The sequence below is a fragment of the Mixophyes fleayi genome, chromosome 1 (assembly GCF_038048845.1).
Source record: "Mixophyes fleayi isolate aMixFle1 chromosome 1, aMixFle1.hap1, whole genome shotgun sequence".
Taxonomy (NCBI): Eukaryota; Metazoa; Chordata; class Amphibia; order Anura; family Limnodynastidae; genus Mixophyes; species Mixophyes fleayi.
Window position 1 is genome coordinate 179024742 of NC_134402.1, and position 15033 is coordinate 179039774.

At 40.7% G+C, this 15033-nt stretch overlaps 1 protein-coding gene across 1 annotated transcript; it reads right to left on the reverse strand.

Moving 5' to 3' along the window:
- Positions 1–1405: 1405 nt before the first annotated feature.
- On the reverse strand, positions 1406–13832 carry LOC142141389 (cold-inducible RNA-binding protein B-like). The gene is made up of 2 exons (XM_075199866.1): positions 13597–13832; positions 1406–1961 (listed from the first exon to the last, which is right to left on the reverse strand). The coding sequence occupies exons 1-2, from the start codon at positions 13830–13832 to the stop codon at positions 1406–1408; spliced, it is 792 nt and encodes a 263-aa protein (XP_075055967.1).
- Between the last annotated feature and the right edge of the window lie 1201 nt (positions 13833–15033).

Consider the following 15033-nt stretch of genomic DNA (forward strand, 5'->3'; position numbering starts at 1 on the left):
CCCCCCAGAGCCTAGTTTAAAATCTCCTTCAACCTTCTAACAATCCTCTCCCCTAGCACTGCAGCCCCACCCTCATTCAGGTGCAATCCATCACGACAATAAAGATGGCAACTGACGGAGAAATCAGCCCAGTGCTCTAAGAATCCAAAATCCTCCTTCCTACACCAATCTTTTAGCCACGCATTAACCTCCCTAATCTCCCGCTGCCTCCCTGGACTAGCGCGTGGCACAGGTAGTATTTCCGAAAATACTACCTTGGATGTCCTTGCATTAAGTTTGCGACCTATGTCCCTGAAATCATTCTTTAGGACACCCCTTCTTCCTCTAACTCGGTCATTGGTGCCAACATGCACCAAAACCGCTGGGTCATTCCCAGCCACTCCCAACAATCTAATTGTAGAACTTATACTCATTTCCTTAACTTCTATATTCTGAATTTGACATATGACCTGCCCTTCATCATGCTATGGAGGAATAAGTGGTTGACCACTACTTTTATTGATTTTAAGTGTCATATTTTAAAACTGAATTCTATCTGTCTATATAAAGTATAGCCAAGCTAGCACATGGCCTCTGTGAACCAGGCACCATGCTGAGCGGTTCCTAAAAGTCTATTCAGGTGTCAAACTCTATCCCAGGCCAGGCAATATCTCACAGCAGGGGCATTTGGAAGCTGTCACAGATGACACTCCTATCTTCTCACACTTGAACATATAACAGACTTTCTGTCTCCACATTTTACACTTTAATAGCTCAATTTATCAATGGATTCATTTGATGTAACATATTTACACTGCAGTTATGATTTATCCCTTATTCTTCACAATTATGGATGGGTTAAGTCTTATAAATAACTAAGTTCTCTATGTTCACAACAGTAATCAAATTGCCCCCATAAATATGTATTTTCTTTACTATGGAGCCACCATTCCTGACAAAGTTTCTCTGACGAAACGCGTAGCAGGTATTGTCGCATGGTCAGTCATTGTATGATTGTCACTCACCAGACTGTGAGTGCTTCTTCCCGTGTGTTTAGGAACCGTGGCCGTCCACCATCCTGAGGGTCTGCGCATGTGCAGCCCTTTCAAACCTTCTGTTCAGGTTCCTTTTAGTTACCGTATATACTCGAGTATAAGTCGACCCGAATATAAGCCGAGGCACCTAATTTTACCACATAAAACTGGGAAAACTTTTTGACTCGAGTATAAGCCTAGGGTGGAAAAGAGCGCAAATTTAAAAGTCTCCATGGAACAGCAAAACATAGTAGGGTGAGAAATCTAACAATATGAAACCATAACATTAAAAGTAACAATATAAAAGTTATTAGCTTTACACCCTTTAGGACAGCTGTTCCGTTACTACCAGTGAGGCTGTAGAGATACTTAAACAGATATAAAAAAGTATTTTACTCTTTGTGTGTAGCATAGCTATCATAGCTATCATAGCTGTCTCTGTAGGACCCTCCTGAGCGATCACTATAACCTCCTTGACTCCTGCCACTTCCATAATAATCCCTTGAGCCACCACTGCCACCATATCCTCCACTCCTGCTCTCAAACCTGCTGCTTCCATAGCCCCTGTCACCGCCACCACGGCCTCTGCCACCACGGAAGAATCCTCTTCCTCCAGATGAGCCCCCTCTGTAACCTCCTCTCCTGTCACCGGAGGACTTGCCAGCCTGATCCACACGAATCTGACGTCCATCCACAGACTTTCCATTCATTGCCTGCAAGGCATCTTTGGCATCCTCTGGGTTCTCATACGTAACAAAGCCAAATCCCCTGGATCTCTTAGTTTCCCGATCCTTTACCACAACCACCTCTGTGATCAGACCATATTTGCAGAACACCTCTTCCAGATTCCCCTCGTTGGTGTCAAAGCTCAGACCGCCGATAAAAAGTTTGGATTGTCTGGACAGAACAAACGAAAGGCGCGGACGCAGAGAGAGAGAGATTTTTTTACTTACCCCACATGCGTTCCAACAACAGGAAGTTCGGCATTTGGAACGCAAGTATGCGTTCCAAATGCCGAACTTCCTGTTGTTGGAACGCATATGCAGAAGTTAACAGCCGAGGGACCGGACACCAGGTAGGTTCACCCGTGTATAAGCCGAGTGGCCTTTTTCAGCATACAAAAATGTGCTGAAAAACTCGGCTTATACACGAGTATATACGGTAATTGGCTGATCAGGCAACACTCCCTATTTAAAGCACCTGAGTTCCATACCTCGTGGCCTGATCTTGGAGTCTCATTCCCCATGAGCCTCTGAAGGTGTTCCTGTGTGTATTCAGCTCAGCTGATTCCCATGGCTTCCAGACCACCTTAACTCTCCTGTGGTTTCCAGACAACTTCAACTCTCCTGTGGTTTCCAGACCACTTCAACTCTCCTGTGTTTCATCGTGACTGTATTAGCTGATTCCTATCCGCTGCCTCCGTGCACTACAGTTATCAACTCACTTCAACTCTCCTGTGTTTCATCGTGACTGTATTAGCTGATTCCTATCTGCTGCCTCCGTGCACTACAGTTATCAACTCACTTCAACTCTCCTGTGTTTCATCGAGACTGCACCAGCTGATTCCTATCCGCTGCCTCCGTGCTCAACAGTTCCAGCTCATCTCAACTCTCCCGTGTTTCATCTTGACTGCACCTGCTGATTCCTATCCGCTACCTTCGTGTACCTGCAGTGTCCTGCTTGCCGCTACCCTTCAGTTCTACTCGTGTCTGCAGCCAGCTGATCCGCTCTCCATGCTTCTACAGTGTTCCTGCCTGTGTCAACTCGCCAGTCTGCATCGGATCAACGCCTCGCTGCTTTCATCTCGTCTAGACCATCTCTACTCTTCAGTGTTCTCCAGGTGTCCAGTTCTATATACTACTGCTTCCTGAGTATTTGTTTCTATCTCTGCTGGTCTACCTACCTGTGCGCTGCACCTACTTGATTACCGCTTCTACCCTCCTGGGACTTCGCATCCTGCCGGCCTCCAGCCGTTCAGGTATCTCTGCACTCCTGTCTGACAGCCTGCTCCTGAACCACGGTATGCATACTTCTCATTGTGCTGGTGTATTGCATATCTTGCTGGACTGAGTTGTTCTCCTCTGGAGTTTACTATCCGCTGAGACTATTGCCATCATTTGACTGTGTTACCTTTTGCCCGGATAGTTCCTGTGACTTTGTATTATTGTGCAATGCTGTTCAGTCATTACTATATTGTGCATATCATCGTGGGATCAAGTTCAGTGTGCCCGTGTATACTCTGTATTGCATTTCTCTCCCCGTGCTCCTCCTCACATATATATTCAGTGGTACAACTTGCTAGAGGCAGACCACTGTTCCCTGTTTCCTGAGTCACCTGTTTCCAGTATCCTTTCACATAGCAGTGGTACAACTTGCTAACGCAGACCACTGACTTCCCGGATACCTCCACCTGGATTCCATTCCTTCACATAGACAGCGGTACAACTTGCTAAACGCAGACCGCTGACTCTCATCACCTCCTCGTTGCTTCTGGACATTCCTCCTCACTATAGCAGTGGTACAACTTGCTACCGCAGACCACTGACTACCCTCACATTTCCTTTGTCCATTCAGTTCCTCGTGTACTACTACCTATATATTACCAGTGCTGCTAGTCATAGACTTTCCACGAGCATTCTCTACCATCTGCTGTCTCCTGTTCCGTGATCACCCCGCTACCAGAGTACCATATTACCATCTATACTGCTCTGGTAAGTCCATCACCTGGTGATCCCTGGGTAAAGACTCCTAGTGCCCGTGAAAATGATATCTGCTACATGCTGGATAGATATGGAAAGAACTTAATAGATATACGGAGAAGATTCAGTGTATTGCTGTAATATGTTCACACTTGTTTGATTTCTGGTACGTGTTAAATCTGTGCAACTTTTTAAATAAAATTGTTTTTAATGAAAATACGCCATGGAAGCACTCCCATATGTTTTATTTTTTAGATTCATGGTTTTACCATGGAGATCAGATATGTGAAGGGGAAGTTGCATGGATTACGGTCTGCTTGTTCCTAATACTTAAAGCCTGATGATAAAAGTGGAATAATCAAGTATTTTACAAATAATTTATACTTTGAACTGTTTACACAATTTAAGAGGTGCTCAAGAAGTACTGATACAAAGATTAACTTTGTACACTGTAAACATTTTGTATTTTTTTTAACGTTAGGTAACAAAATGTGAATATAATATTTTTTCATATATTAATTTGACCTGTAACTGTGAGGGGAAATCTTTGGAAAACTAAAGGTTTGGCGAAGAGAACATATAGATAATATTGAAAACACCCCCAAGATCCAGTTGGTAACAAATCTGTAACATGTCTTCTATCATATCTTGAAACGTCTTACACCTGTAACCCCTGCAATTGAAAAGGTCATAAATTAAATTAGTCAGAAAAGCTATACTGTATGTGCATCACATATATATATATATATATATATATATATATATATATATATATATATATGTGTGTATATGTAGTGAGAAAGTACAGCATTCACATGAATCCGACTGTTAGGAACCCCTCAAACCAGTACAGAAAAACCCGGAGTCTGCTCTGAGAGTCTGGTATTCACTGTTGCCCCTAGTGGTGGGGACAGACTTGGCTGCAGACTAACAGAGGGTTGTGAGATGCGTACCGGCTTGGGGGAACCCAGGAAGGCAGAGTGCAGGCAAGGGTCGAGGGCCAGCAGCAAACAGAGTATCCAATAAACAAGCCGAGGTCAGAGGTCACAGGCAGAACAGCAGCGTTAGAGTCCAGGCAAAAGATCAAGGGGAGCAGGCAATCAAACGTAGTCAGATATCCAGGCAAGGGTCGGCAACAATAATCAGAATCCAAATAGAACAGTGAGCAAGGGATACAGCAGGCTAGTATGCAGCAAGCAGGAACTATAACCAGCAGGGGGAGGATAGCCCCTCCCTGCCTTATAACTGTGCACTGGCCAATAGAAAAGACACTGGGGGCAGGTCCTATATTAGCCACCTGGCTAAAGTTTAAATTAGAGCGCGCGCCCGGCTACCCTGAATGCCGGGACGCGGCACTACCACTCAATAGCGTCCCGTCCATTGCCTTAGCAAAGGCTCTGGGCACCACCATGGCTCGTAACAGTACCCCCCCTTGAGGAGGGGTCAAGGAACCCCGACAACCCGGTTTTCCGGGAAATTTTTTAAAGAATTCGGCAAGTAGTTTGTCCGAATGCAAATTTCTTTGTGGCACCCAAGAACGTTCCTCTGGACCATAGCCCTTCCAATGGACGAGGTAGTGAACCTGACCCTGAACTTTTTTTGAATCAAGGATCTTCTCGACTACAAATTCCTGATGTCCATCCACCGACACTGGTTGAGGCCTAGAGGACTGTCGAGGTCTGAATCTCAGGGAAGATCGGGCAGGTTTCAGCAAATAACAGTGGAACATACTGGGAATTTTTAGAGATTCAGGGAGCTTTAGTCTGAAAGCTACTGGGTTGACTTGTTTTGTGATGGTAAAAGGACCAATAAACTTGGGCCCTAATTTCTTGCATGGTTGACGGAGTCTTATGTTTCGAGTAGAAAGCCCCACGGAATCTCCTACCTTAAAGAAACAGGCAGAGCGATGTAGGTCGGAAAAAACTTTTGACCTAAAAGATGCTCGGAGTAAAGATTGATGAACCGATTTCCAGATCTTCTTAAGCCGGGTGGCCGTGGCCCTGGTTTCGGGTGGCCTATCAGTAGATAGAGAGGACAATGAGTTGACTCTGGGATGATATCCAAGGTTACAATAAAAGGGAGAATACCGAGAAGAAGTGTGGCATGCGTTGTTGTACGCAAATTCGGCCCATGGGAGAAGGTCAGACCAATCGTCATGATTTTTGGATATATATAGCCGTAGATATTGCTCCAGGGACTGGTTCACCCTTTCGGTTTGCCCGTTAGATTGTGGATGGTAGGCCGATGATAGACTGAGCCTAATACCTAAGAAGGAGCAAAAAGCCTTCCAGAATGCTGCAATAAACTGTGACCCCTGATCTGATACTATATCCTCCGGCAACCCATGATATCGAAAAACATGTTTAATAAACAAGGTGGCCAGAGAGCGTGCTGAGGGTAATTTGGTCAATGGGATAAAATGGGCTATTTTACTGAATCGATCTACCGTTACCCAGATGGTGTTGCACCCGGAAGACAGAGGTAAATCAACAATGAAATCCATGGACAAGTGGGTCCAAGGTCTCACCGGGGCTGGTAATGGCATTAGTAAAAAAAAAAGCGGATTCATCTCGCTCTAGCGTTAAGACTTCCTCATCATTTGAACCTTGGAATTATTTACAATTATACAGGTAATTCAATATGAGGGGGTGCTCTCTCAACCAAAATTTACATCAGAACAGAAAATGGTGAAACAAGTCACCTAAGAAAGGTTGCTGACTGAGGCACTCCAGTCCATTTAAGAGTTTTTAAAAAGACACAAATTTTATTAGAAGTAATCTATAAAAACAAATAGACCAGGCATCATCAAAGTCGGCGAATATTAAAATAAAGAAGTGAAGAAAAATAAAGATAAGTGATAAAGGTAGTTAAAAATACCCTTCCGGTAGTCACGAAATTGTGACACTAGTAGTTAAATGGGGAAATTACCCATTAGTGTAGGACTATATACACAGATCCCCAGGTTTCGATGAATCTATACCAGTCAGGTTATTAATCCTGACTTTTGACAAACAAAAATATATATAGACTCAATTTCCCATGAATATTTGTGTCAGACTTTAACATCTCAGTGGTATTGGAAATTATAACCCGCATAGGCACATCTCTATAAGCACTGCTGTCATTTAATCCAGAGTAGACACATTTTGCTAACTTATGTGAAAATTGACACAATGTATCTATGAACATAGGAACATAAAATTTCAATAAAGTGTTTTGTTGCATACAATGATACAGTGTCTACACTAATGGGTAATTTCCCCATTTAACTACTAGTGTCACAATTTCGTGACTACCGGCTTCCCGGAAGGGTATTTTTAACTATCTTTATCACTTATCTTTATTTTTCTTCACTTCTTTATTTTAATATTCGCCGACTTTGATGATACCTGGTCTATCTCAGACTCTTCATTCTCAGCTCGGGTTGATACATATAATTTCTAATTGTTATATGAAATAAAGGAATATATACCAATGTCTCATTTTTATGAATTATTTTTGCTAATACAAGCATTACACCTACGTAAAATTTTTTTTGGGGATACAGTATATTTTGATAACCTAACCCCTCGCTTGAGATAGGCCTATCCATTACTCTTTCATTACCAACTATATCTTTTCTCTTCGCATACAGTCCAAATTTAATTTCCCTCATAATGGCCACTTTCAACTAACAAGCTGATCTCAACTCTAGATGTGAGAAATGGAAGGATGATATACAATCCATCTTTCCAGAGGAGGGGGACTTTGACATGGCTGATACTAGCAATACATGGCTAGAAGATCTCAATAAATTAAAAATACTTCTTCAGAAACAATCAAGAACTTGGTGGAATATGACCACCACACAAAATTATTTGAAACAGTCCATTACCCCTAGAGGTTTGAGACGGAAACTACATCCCACATATGACTTAGCGACATCAGAATTACAACAAGAGTGGGAGAAAGTCCTTCTGAGATGCTCTATGGAGCTTATGCAAATTACACTTAAACATGACTTGATCGTCTTAGATTCTTATTCTAAGGATATAGGAAGTTTAAGTTTGAAACTTAAAGATTATGAAACCTCAGATTCTTTTTTGAAAATATATGAGAAATATAAAAAAGATTTGGAAATCTTTGAAAAAAACATTATTGAGAGAAAAAAATCCAAATACTTACGTGATAAAAAAGACTATGCAACTGGCAATGTTTTCAGATGAAAAAGAACCACTTACCAGAAGAACATGCAGAATAGAACTAGAAGCTATGAATCTTCTGAGATGGAGTCCTCAGGAAATGAGAGTGACAGTAGAACTTACTACAGGGGAAAGGGTACTTCTAAATCCCATAAATCTACCCACTTTCCTTTTTTAGGGGATACCCCAAGACCTCAAGGGGAGGGAGGCACGAACACAAACGGGTCAGGAGAAGCAACAGGAGGTTTACGAGACAAACATCCAGGAACTTGGAAAGAAACACTTCCTATGCACAGGAGACAACGGAGGGGCAAATAAATGAGGATCATAATTTGCAGACTATTAATCTGTCTAATAAAATCTTAACTATGTCACATATCAAACTACTACTGAAAGGTCTCTCTTTTTCCCCCACTGCTGAATTTGACTGTTTCTCCTGGGAAAAGGATTTGAATCTTTGTACCAGAAAGTTGAAACTTACCAAGTTTTTTGAAACTAACATAACAACTTCTTCAATATCTGATATTACCATGGAAGGACAAAACTCACCTAGACTCTGTGAGGATGTCTCAAACCTCTGATACAGGATACCATCATAGATAGTCAAAGCTCACCCGATATAGGATTGGATGAAACAGATGTATCAGCTCTGAATATGTTGGAAGAACTTGCATCAGAACAGAGATTAAGCAATACTGAGAAGAGTAATGGGAGAACTATCTGTCGCAAAAAATCTGTATTTTTTCCTAAGGATGTCTCATGTCCACAAATCAAAGTTTTTGAAAATATGGTATCCAAGGAATTAGACCAATTGAAACTCAAACCCCGCCACAATAGAATGGATAATCTAACAAAAGAGGAGAGAAATGCCCTCAAGGAGATACAAGAATGGGAAGAAGTGATTATTAAACATTCGGATAAGAGGGGTAATGTAGTAATTTGGCCTACATCAATGTACAAAATAGAAATGTACAAACAATTAAAAGATGCCAGTTGCTACAAACCCCTATTTCAGAATCCAATGGAGGAATTTAAATCCTCATATGATAGGCTAATTCAAAAAGCTTTTGATGAAGGAGTTATTACTAGATCAGAATTTACCTTCCTACAAGTGGACCATCCTAAAACACCCACTATTTATTTACTACCAATGATCCACAAAAATTCAAAAGTACCGCCAGGTAGACTGATACTATCAGGGATAGGCGGACTTACAGAACAAGCCAGTATATTTGTGGATACTCATTTGAGAGAATACGTAACAACTTTACCCTCATATGTTAGAGACACCACTGGCATATTAAAATTATTAGATGAAATTACCTTAGAGGAGAATACATGGTAATCACGTGTGACGTGGAATCGTTATACACTAGCATTAAACATGAAACCAGTATTAAAGCAGTAGAATTTTTCCTGCAATCCAACAATAATCTTAAATTTGGTATGTTTATTGTGGACCTCCTAAAATTTATATTGAAGAAAAAAAAATTTGTCTTTGAAAACCGCTTCTACTTGCAGGTACGGGGCACAGCAATGGGGGCGGCTTATGCCCCCACATTTGCTAATCTATATTTGGGGTTATGGGAGAGAGACACAGTCTTCAATGAGGACTTAACCCCATACACGAATAACATCATGATATGGATGCAGTATATAGACGATATTCTCATCTTGCGGCAGGGAGATGAGGAATCCTTTGGTAGATTCATCAACATTCTCAACAGTAATGATAACCACTTGAGACTCACATATGAAATGAACAAAGATCAAATTAATTTTCTGGATATCACCATTAGGAAAACAGCTAATGGTCAGATTGAGACTGACCTATATAGGAAGAAGACAGCGACTAACAGTGTACTACACAAGAATAGTTCACATTTTCCACCTGTGGTGAATAATGTACCTAAGGGAGAATTCCTTAGGTTAAAAAGAAATTGTTCCAATTATGAGGACTATAACAAACGTGTAGAAGAATTGAGTGTCAGATTGTTACAACGTGGGTACAGTAGGAGATCCATTAAAAAGGCCATTGCTTCTGTAAGAATTATAGATCGGACGGATCTTATATATCCTAAGAATAAGCCTGAACCTGACAATAAAATTTGATTTGTTGGAGATTTTTGCCAACAGTGGAAGCAAATTCAGACGATCATACAACGACATTGGCCAATTTTGATGTCGGATGAATTATTGGCCAAATCATTAGGTGAGAAGGCAAATTTCAGTTGGAGGCGAGCACCCAACTTAAGAGATAAACTCGTACAAAGCCATTTCGTTTGTAAAAAAACAACAGTGAACATAAAAGGATCACATAAGTGTGGTTCATGCAAAGCATGCTCAACAATGGTTAAAACCACACAGATATATGACAGATATGGACATAAACATAACATCAACAGTTTCATTAACTGTAACACAAAAGAAGTCATATACGTTTTGAAATGTCCTTGTAATATGGTTTATGTAGGAATGACCAGCCGTCCTTTAAAACAACGGATCTTAGAGCACATAGGGAATATTAGACATGCCCATCTAGATCAACAACGCTTTAAACCACTTACCACGGTAGCACGTCACTTTCTACAAGTACATGAAGGAAAAACTGAACAACTATGTGCCTTTGGTATAGAAAAAGTATCAATAGGGATAAGAGGAGGTGACATTATGAGGGAACTGCTGAAAAGAGAAAGCAGAGGGATATTTTTACTTCATTCTCTTATGCCACATGGACTCAATGAGAACATCAATTATTCTTGTTTCCTGTAGAAACCTCCTTCGGAGATCCCAAAGAAAAGAAACGAAAATAGTCCTTCAAACATTTCCGAATAGGAGTTTTGCTCTTTATTCTTTCTACTACATCATGGTACAAGTATGTGTACATACAACAGATTGATAATAGGGATATACATACGTGCATCTTCGGCCTATAAACTGTTGCATGTTAACAGTATGCCAAGGGTATCTCTTTCTACTGTATGTTTGAAAAGATGGGAGAATAGAATCATGTACAATTTTACTTTTGTTTGTTTCTGTGAATCTATTACTGTTACTTTCAATTTTAATGTTACTTATATCACTTTATTTTACCTATACATTTATAGGATATATGTGACACCAATAGATCACGCTTTGACCTATTTAATTATATTTCCAATATGTCTTTATGTGTATTGCCCATTATTGGATGTACACACATAACATTTTTAGTCATAATAAGAAATAACCAATAATTAATAATGGTAGACACTCACAATATAATATTTTATTAAAAATCCTTTAGTTTATTAGCAATGAATAGTTAATATATTAATATAACACCAATATTTACGGGGTTACACATGTATTATAAATTATACTTCAATTATAAAATTAATTGAAATTAATAAAGTATAAACCTATAAATACTCAATAAGAAAATACACAAAAAAATTAAAAACACAAAATAAATAATAAACATCGATAATAAAGTAAGAAATAATAAATTAAAAAAAAAAGTAAAAAATAAACAATAAAACATAAAAAATAATAAACAATAAAAAATAAATAATACTAAATAATAAAATATTTTTACACTAAATAATTAAAAGAATAAAAGGAATAATAGACAATGGAAAAAAAATAGTAAAGAAACACAAGAAATAACAAATGAGGAATGGATATTGGTAAAAGATAGTTAATACTTATTAGATTTTAATCACTTATTTGATTCACTTACCTCACATCCTGGGGTTTGGTCCTCGATTAACTATGTACACTAGTCTATTTATTAGACTTTAATCACTTATTTGATCTACTTACCTCACATATTGGGGTTTGGTCCTCGACCTACTATGTATATTTCTTTATATCACTCATTTCTCTCTCTTCTTGAGAGTCCCAAAGTTTATATTATTTTTCACTTTTAGTTGTTATCATCAGTATAGTCTTCTTATTACTTGTCCATTATTTCTTTCACATGTCACTTATATCTTATTTTTACTTTCTTTTTTTCACATTTGTATCATCATTATTATTTCTCTATCCATAAAATTGTTCAATAAGCGTGTTCTTTAAAGTGTACTTGTACACGGTCCTATTGGTAATCATCTTACCCTTAACCCTATTACTATTTTTCCTTTTGAAGAACGGATACACATGCTCTCAGTATAATGTAATCTCCATGAGCTAACACGCAATTGGTTTAAAAGCCATCAATCAATAGTAACTTAATATCATTGGACGCTTATAGTATAAGAGAGACAGCCCTATCTCAGACGGGTAATTTCCCATGATTAAGCTGAATACGGTGAATCGTACATCGGGTCATGTGTGACGCGTGACGTCACACACCCGGAAGTGTGAAGCCGGTTAGCGGAGTTAGCCGCGATCGTGCCACACTCTGTTGAATTTTGCAGTTAATTTAGATTATTGCAATGCGCTCTATTAAGGTCTGATACCAGTGTTTTCTACCTAACAGGGGGGAGACTTGAAGGATTAGTTTGTGTAGTCACTCTATATCGCTAGTCAAACCATTAGTACCAGCATGATTATGGGCAGAACTGACCTAGCTCTAAAGATAGCAGACATTTTTTAGAGGAGAATCCTCTGTGGCCACGATATTATTAACCCCTCTCGCTTATACATTGCATGAGAGGGTGCTACAAATATATAAGTCCAGTCAATAATCAAAATTGTTGGGACTATATACACAGATCCCCAGGTTTCGATGAATCTATACCAGTCAGGTTATTAATCCTGACTTTTGACCCAGAAGGAGAATTTCGAGATACCTTATTCTTGGAACACAGATCACAAGATGATACATATTCTCTGACAGCTGCAGATAATGATGGCCACCAGACAACACAAGAAATGATTTTGATGGTCTTTGTAACAACGGGATGTCCAGAAGCCTTATTGTCATGACACTCTGAGAGGACCGACTTCCTGAGATGTACCGGCACAAAGAGTTTGTCCGCTGGAGTTTCAGAAGGTGCCTGTGGTTGAAATTGTTGAAGGGTTTTACCAAGTTCCTGCGTGAAGGCAATCAAAATAGAAGAAGCGGGAACAATGGAACAGGGTTCAAAGACCGGAGCTTGAGAAGAGACAAAACTGCGAGACAAGGCATCAGCTCTGAGGTTCTTTGAGCCAGGCCGGTAGGTGATGATGAAGCGAAAACGGGAGAAGAAGAGAGACCACCGCGCTTGCCTAGAATTCAACCTTATGGCTGACTCTATGTAGGACAAGTTCTTGTGGTCGGTATATACTGTGATTACATGTTTTGCACCTTCAAGCCAGTGGCACCATTCCTCCAATGCCCGCTTGACAGCCAGCAACTCCCGATTGCCAACATCGTAATGTCCCTCGGCAGAAGAAAATCTTCGAGATAAGTAGGCACAGAGGTGAAGGCGATGGTCCTCCAAGTCTTTTTGGCATCCACTTCGATGATAAATGGAAGGTCTGGATTTGGATGTCAAAGCACAGGTGCTGACACAAAGGCCTGTTTCAAGGCTTCGAAGGCAGAGATAGCGATTGGAGACCAGTTTTTTGTGTCAGCTCCCTTGCGGGTTAAGGCTGTGATAGGAGCTACGAGAGTAGAAATGGAGCTGATAAATTTTCTATAATAGTTAGTGAACCCTAGGAACTTCTGTATAGCTTTAAGATTCGAGGGTCGCACCCAGTCGAGAATGGCCTGCACCTTCACGGGAGATGACATACCCCAAATATGTGACTGTGGAAACTTCGAACTTGCATTTTTCTAATTTAGCGTAGAGGTGATGATGGCGGAGATTCCGAAGAACTAGTTGTACATGTTCACGATGTTGTTTAAGGGACTGAGAATAGATCAGGATGTCATCTAAGTAGACGACTACAAAGGAGCCCAGGAATTCACGAAGGACGTCATTAATTAGGTCTTGAAAGACGGCTGGAGCGTTACTGAGGCCGAAAGGCATGACCAGGTATTCGTAGTGGCCTGTTTGGGTATTGAAGGCCGTTTTCCACTCGTTGCCTTTAGGGATACAAATAAGGTTGTATGCTCCTCGAAGATCAATCTTTGAGTAAATCCCAGCTCCCTTAAGCTGGTCAAAGATGACCGAAATAAGTGGCAAAGGGTATGTGTTTTTTATAGTTATCTTATTCAACCCTCGGTAGTCAATACAGGGCCTCAGGCTGCCGTCCTTCTTGGCCACAAAGAAGAAGCCTGCCCCTGCAGGTGACTTGGAAGGCCTAATAAAGCCTTTTCACAGATTCTCCTCTACGTATGATTTTATGGCTAATATCTCTGGAATAGACAAGGCATATAACCTTCCCTTGGGTAATTTGGAACCTGGGACAAGATCCATCGCATAGTCGTTCTCCCGGTGAGGAGGGAGAATATCTGCTTCCTTCTTGGAAAAAACGTTGAGAAATTCCCGATAAGGAAAGGGTAGCTGCTCTGGGCAAGTATGAGTAACCCTGAGTAGCAAGGATAAACAAGAGGAGGAGCACAGGAAGCTCCACCTGGTTATCTCACCTGTAGTCCAATCGATACTGGGATTATGGAGGGCCAACCATGGATAACCCAGGATAAGAGGTACCGAAGGACAATTAATTAAGTACAGAAAGATGGTCTCGGAGTGAAGGGCACCCATCTTCAGCAGTAGAGGAGGTGAGCGATAATGGATCTCACCTTTGTTCAGGCGATTCCCATCTAGCCCGTGCACAGCGATAGTAGTTTCCAGAGGAACAGCTGAGAAACCCAGGGACCGGGCAAGTGTCAAGTCTAAAAAGTTTCCAGCGGCTCCACTATCCACAAATGCAGGAATAGAAATTTCCTGTCCACCGTACAAGAGTTGGGCAGGTATTAGTAGGGAATCCTTCGGAGAGATTACCTGTAGGCCTAAGTGTACTCTCTCCATGTTCACTTGGCCTAGTCTTTTCCCGGTCTGACGGGGCAGGAACGGAGCAAATGGCCCTTCTCTCCACAGTATAAGCAGAGGCCCAGATTGCGTCTCCGGGTGCGTTCTTCCGAAGATAACCAATATACTCCCAGTTGCATTGGTTCCACTTGATCAATGGGAAAGGTTGGAGGAGGCACAGGAGAAAAAGCCGAAGGATTTTCCTTCTCAGCTTTCCTTTCTCTGTATCTTCTGTCGATTCGAATGGCTAATTGCA

Coding starts and splice junctions, on each gene's coding strand:
- LOC142141389 (XM_075199866.1), bottom strand. CDS start 13,832: ATGCCTTTCGGCCTCAGTAACGCTCCAGCCGTCTTTCAAGACCTAATT. Junction 1,962..13,596: donor TCCACAGTCACATATTTGGG/GTATGTCATCTC, acceptor ATGTGGGGTAAG/TAAAAAAATCTCTCTCTCTC.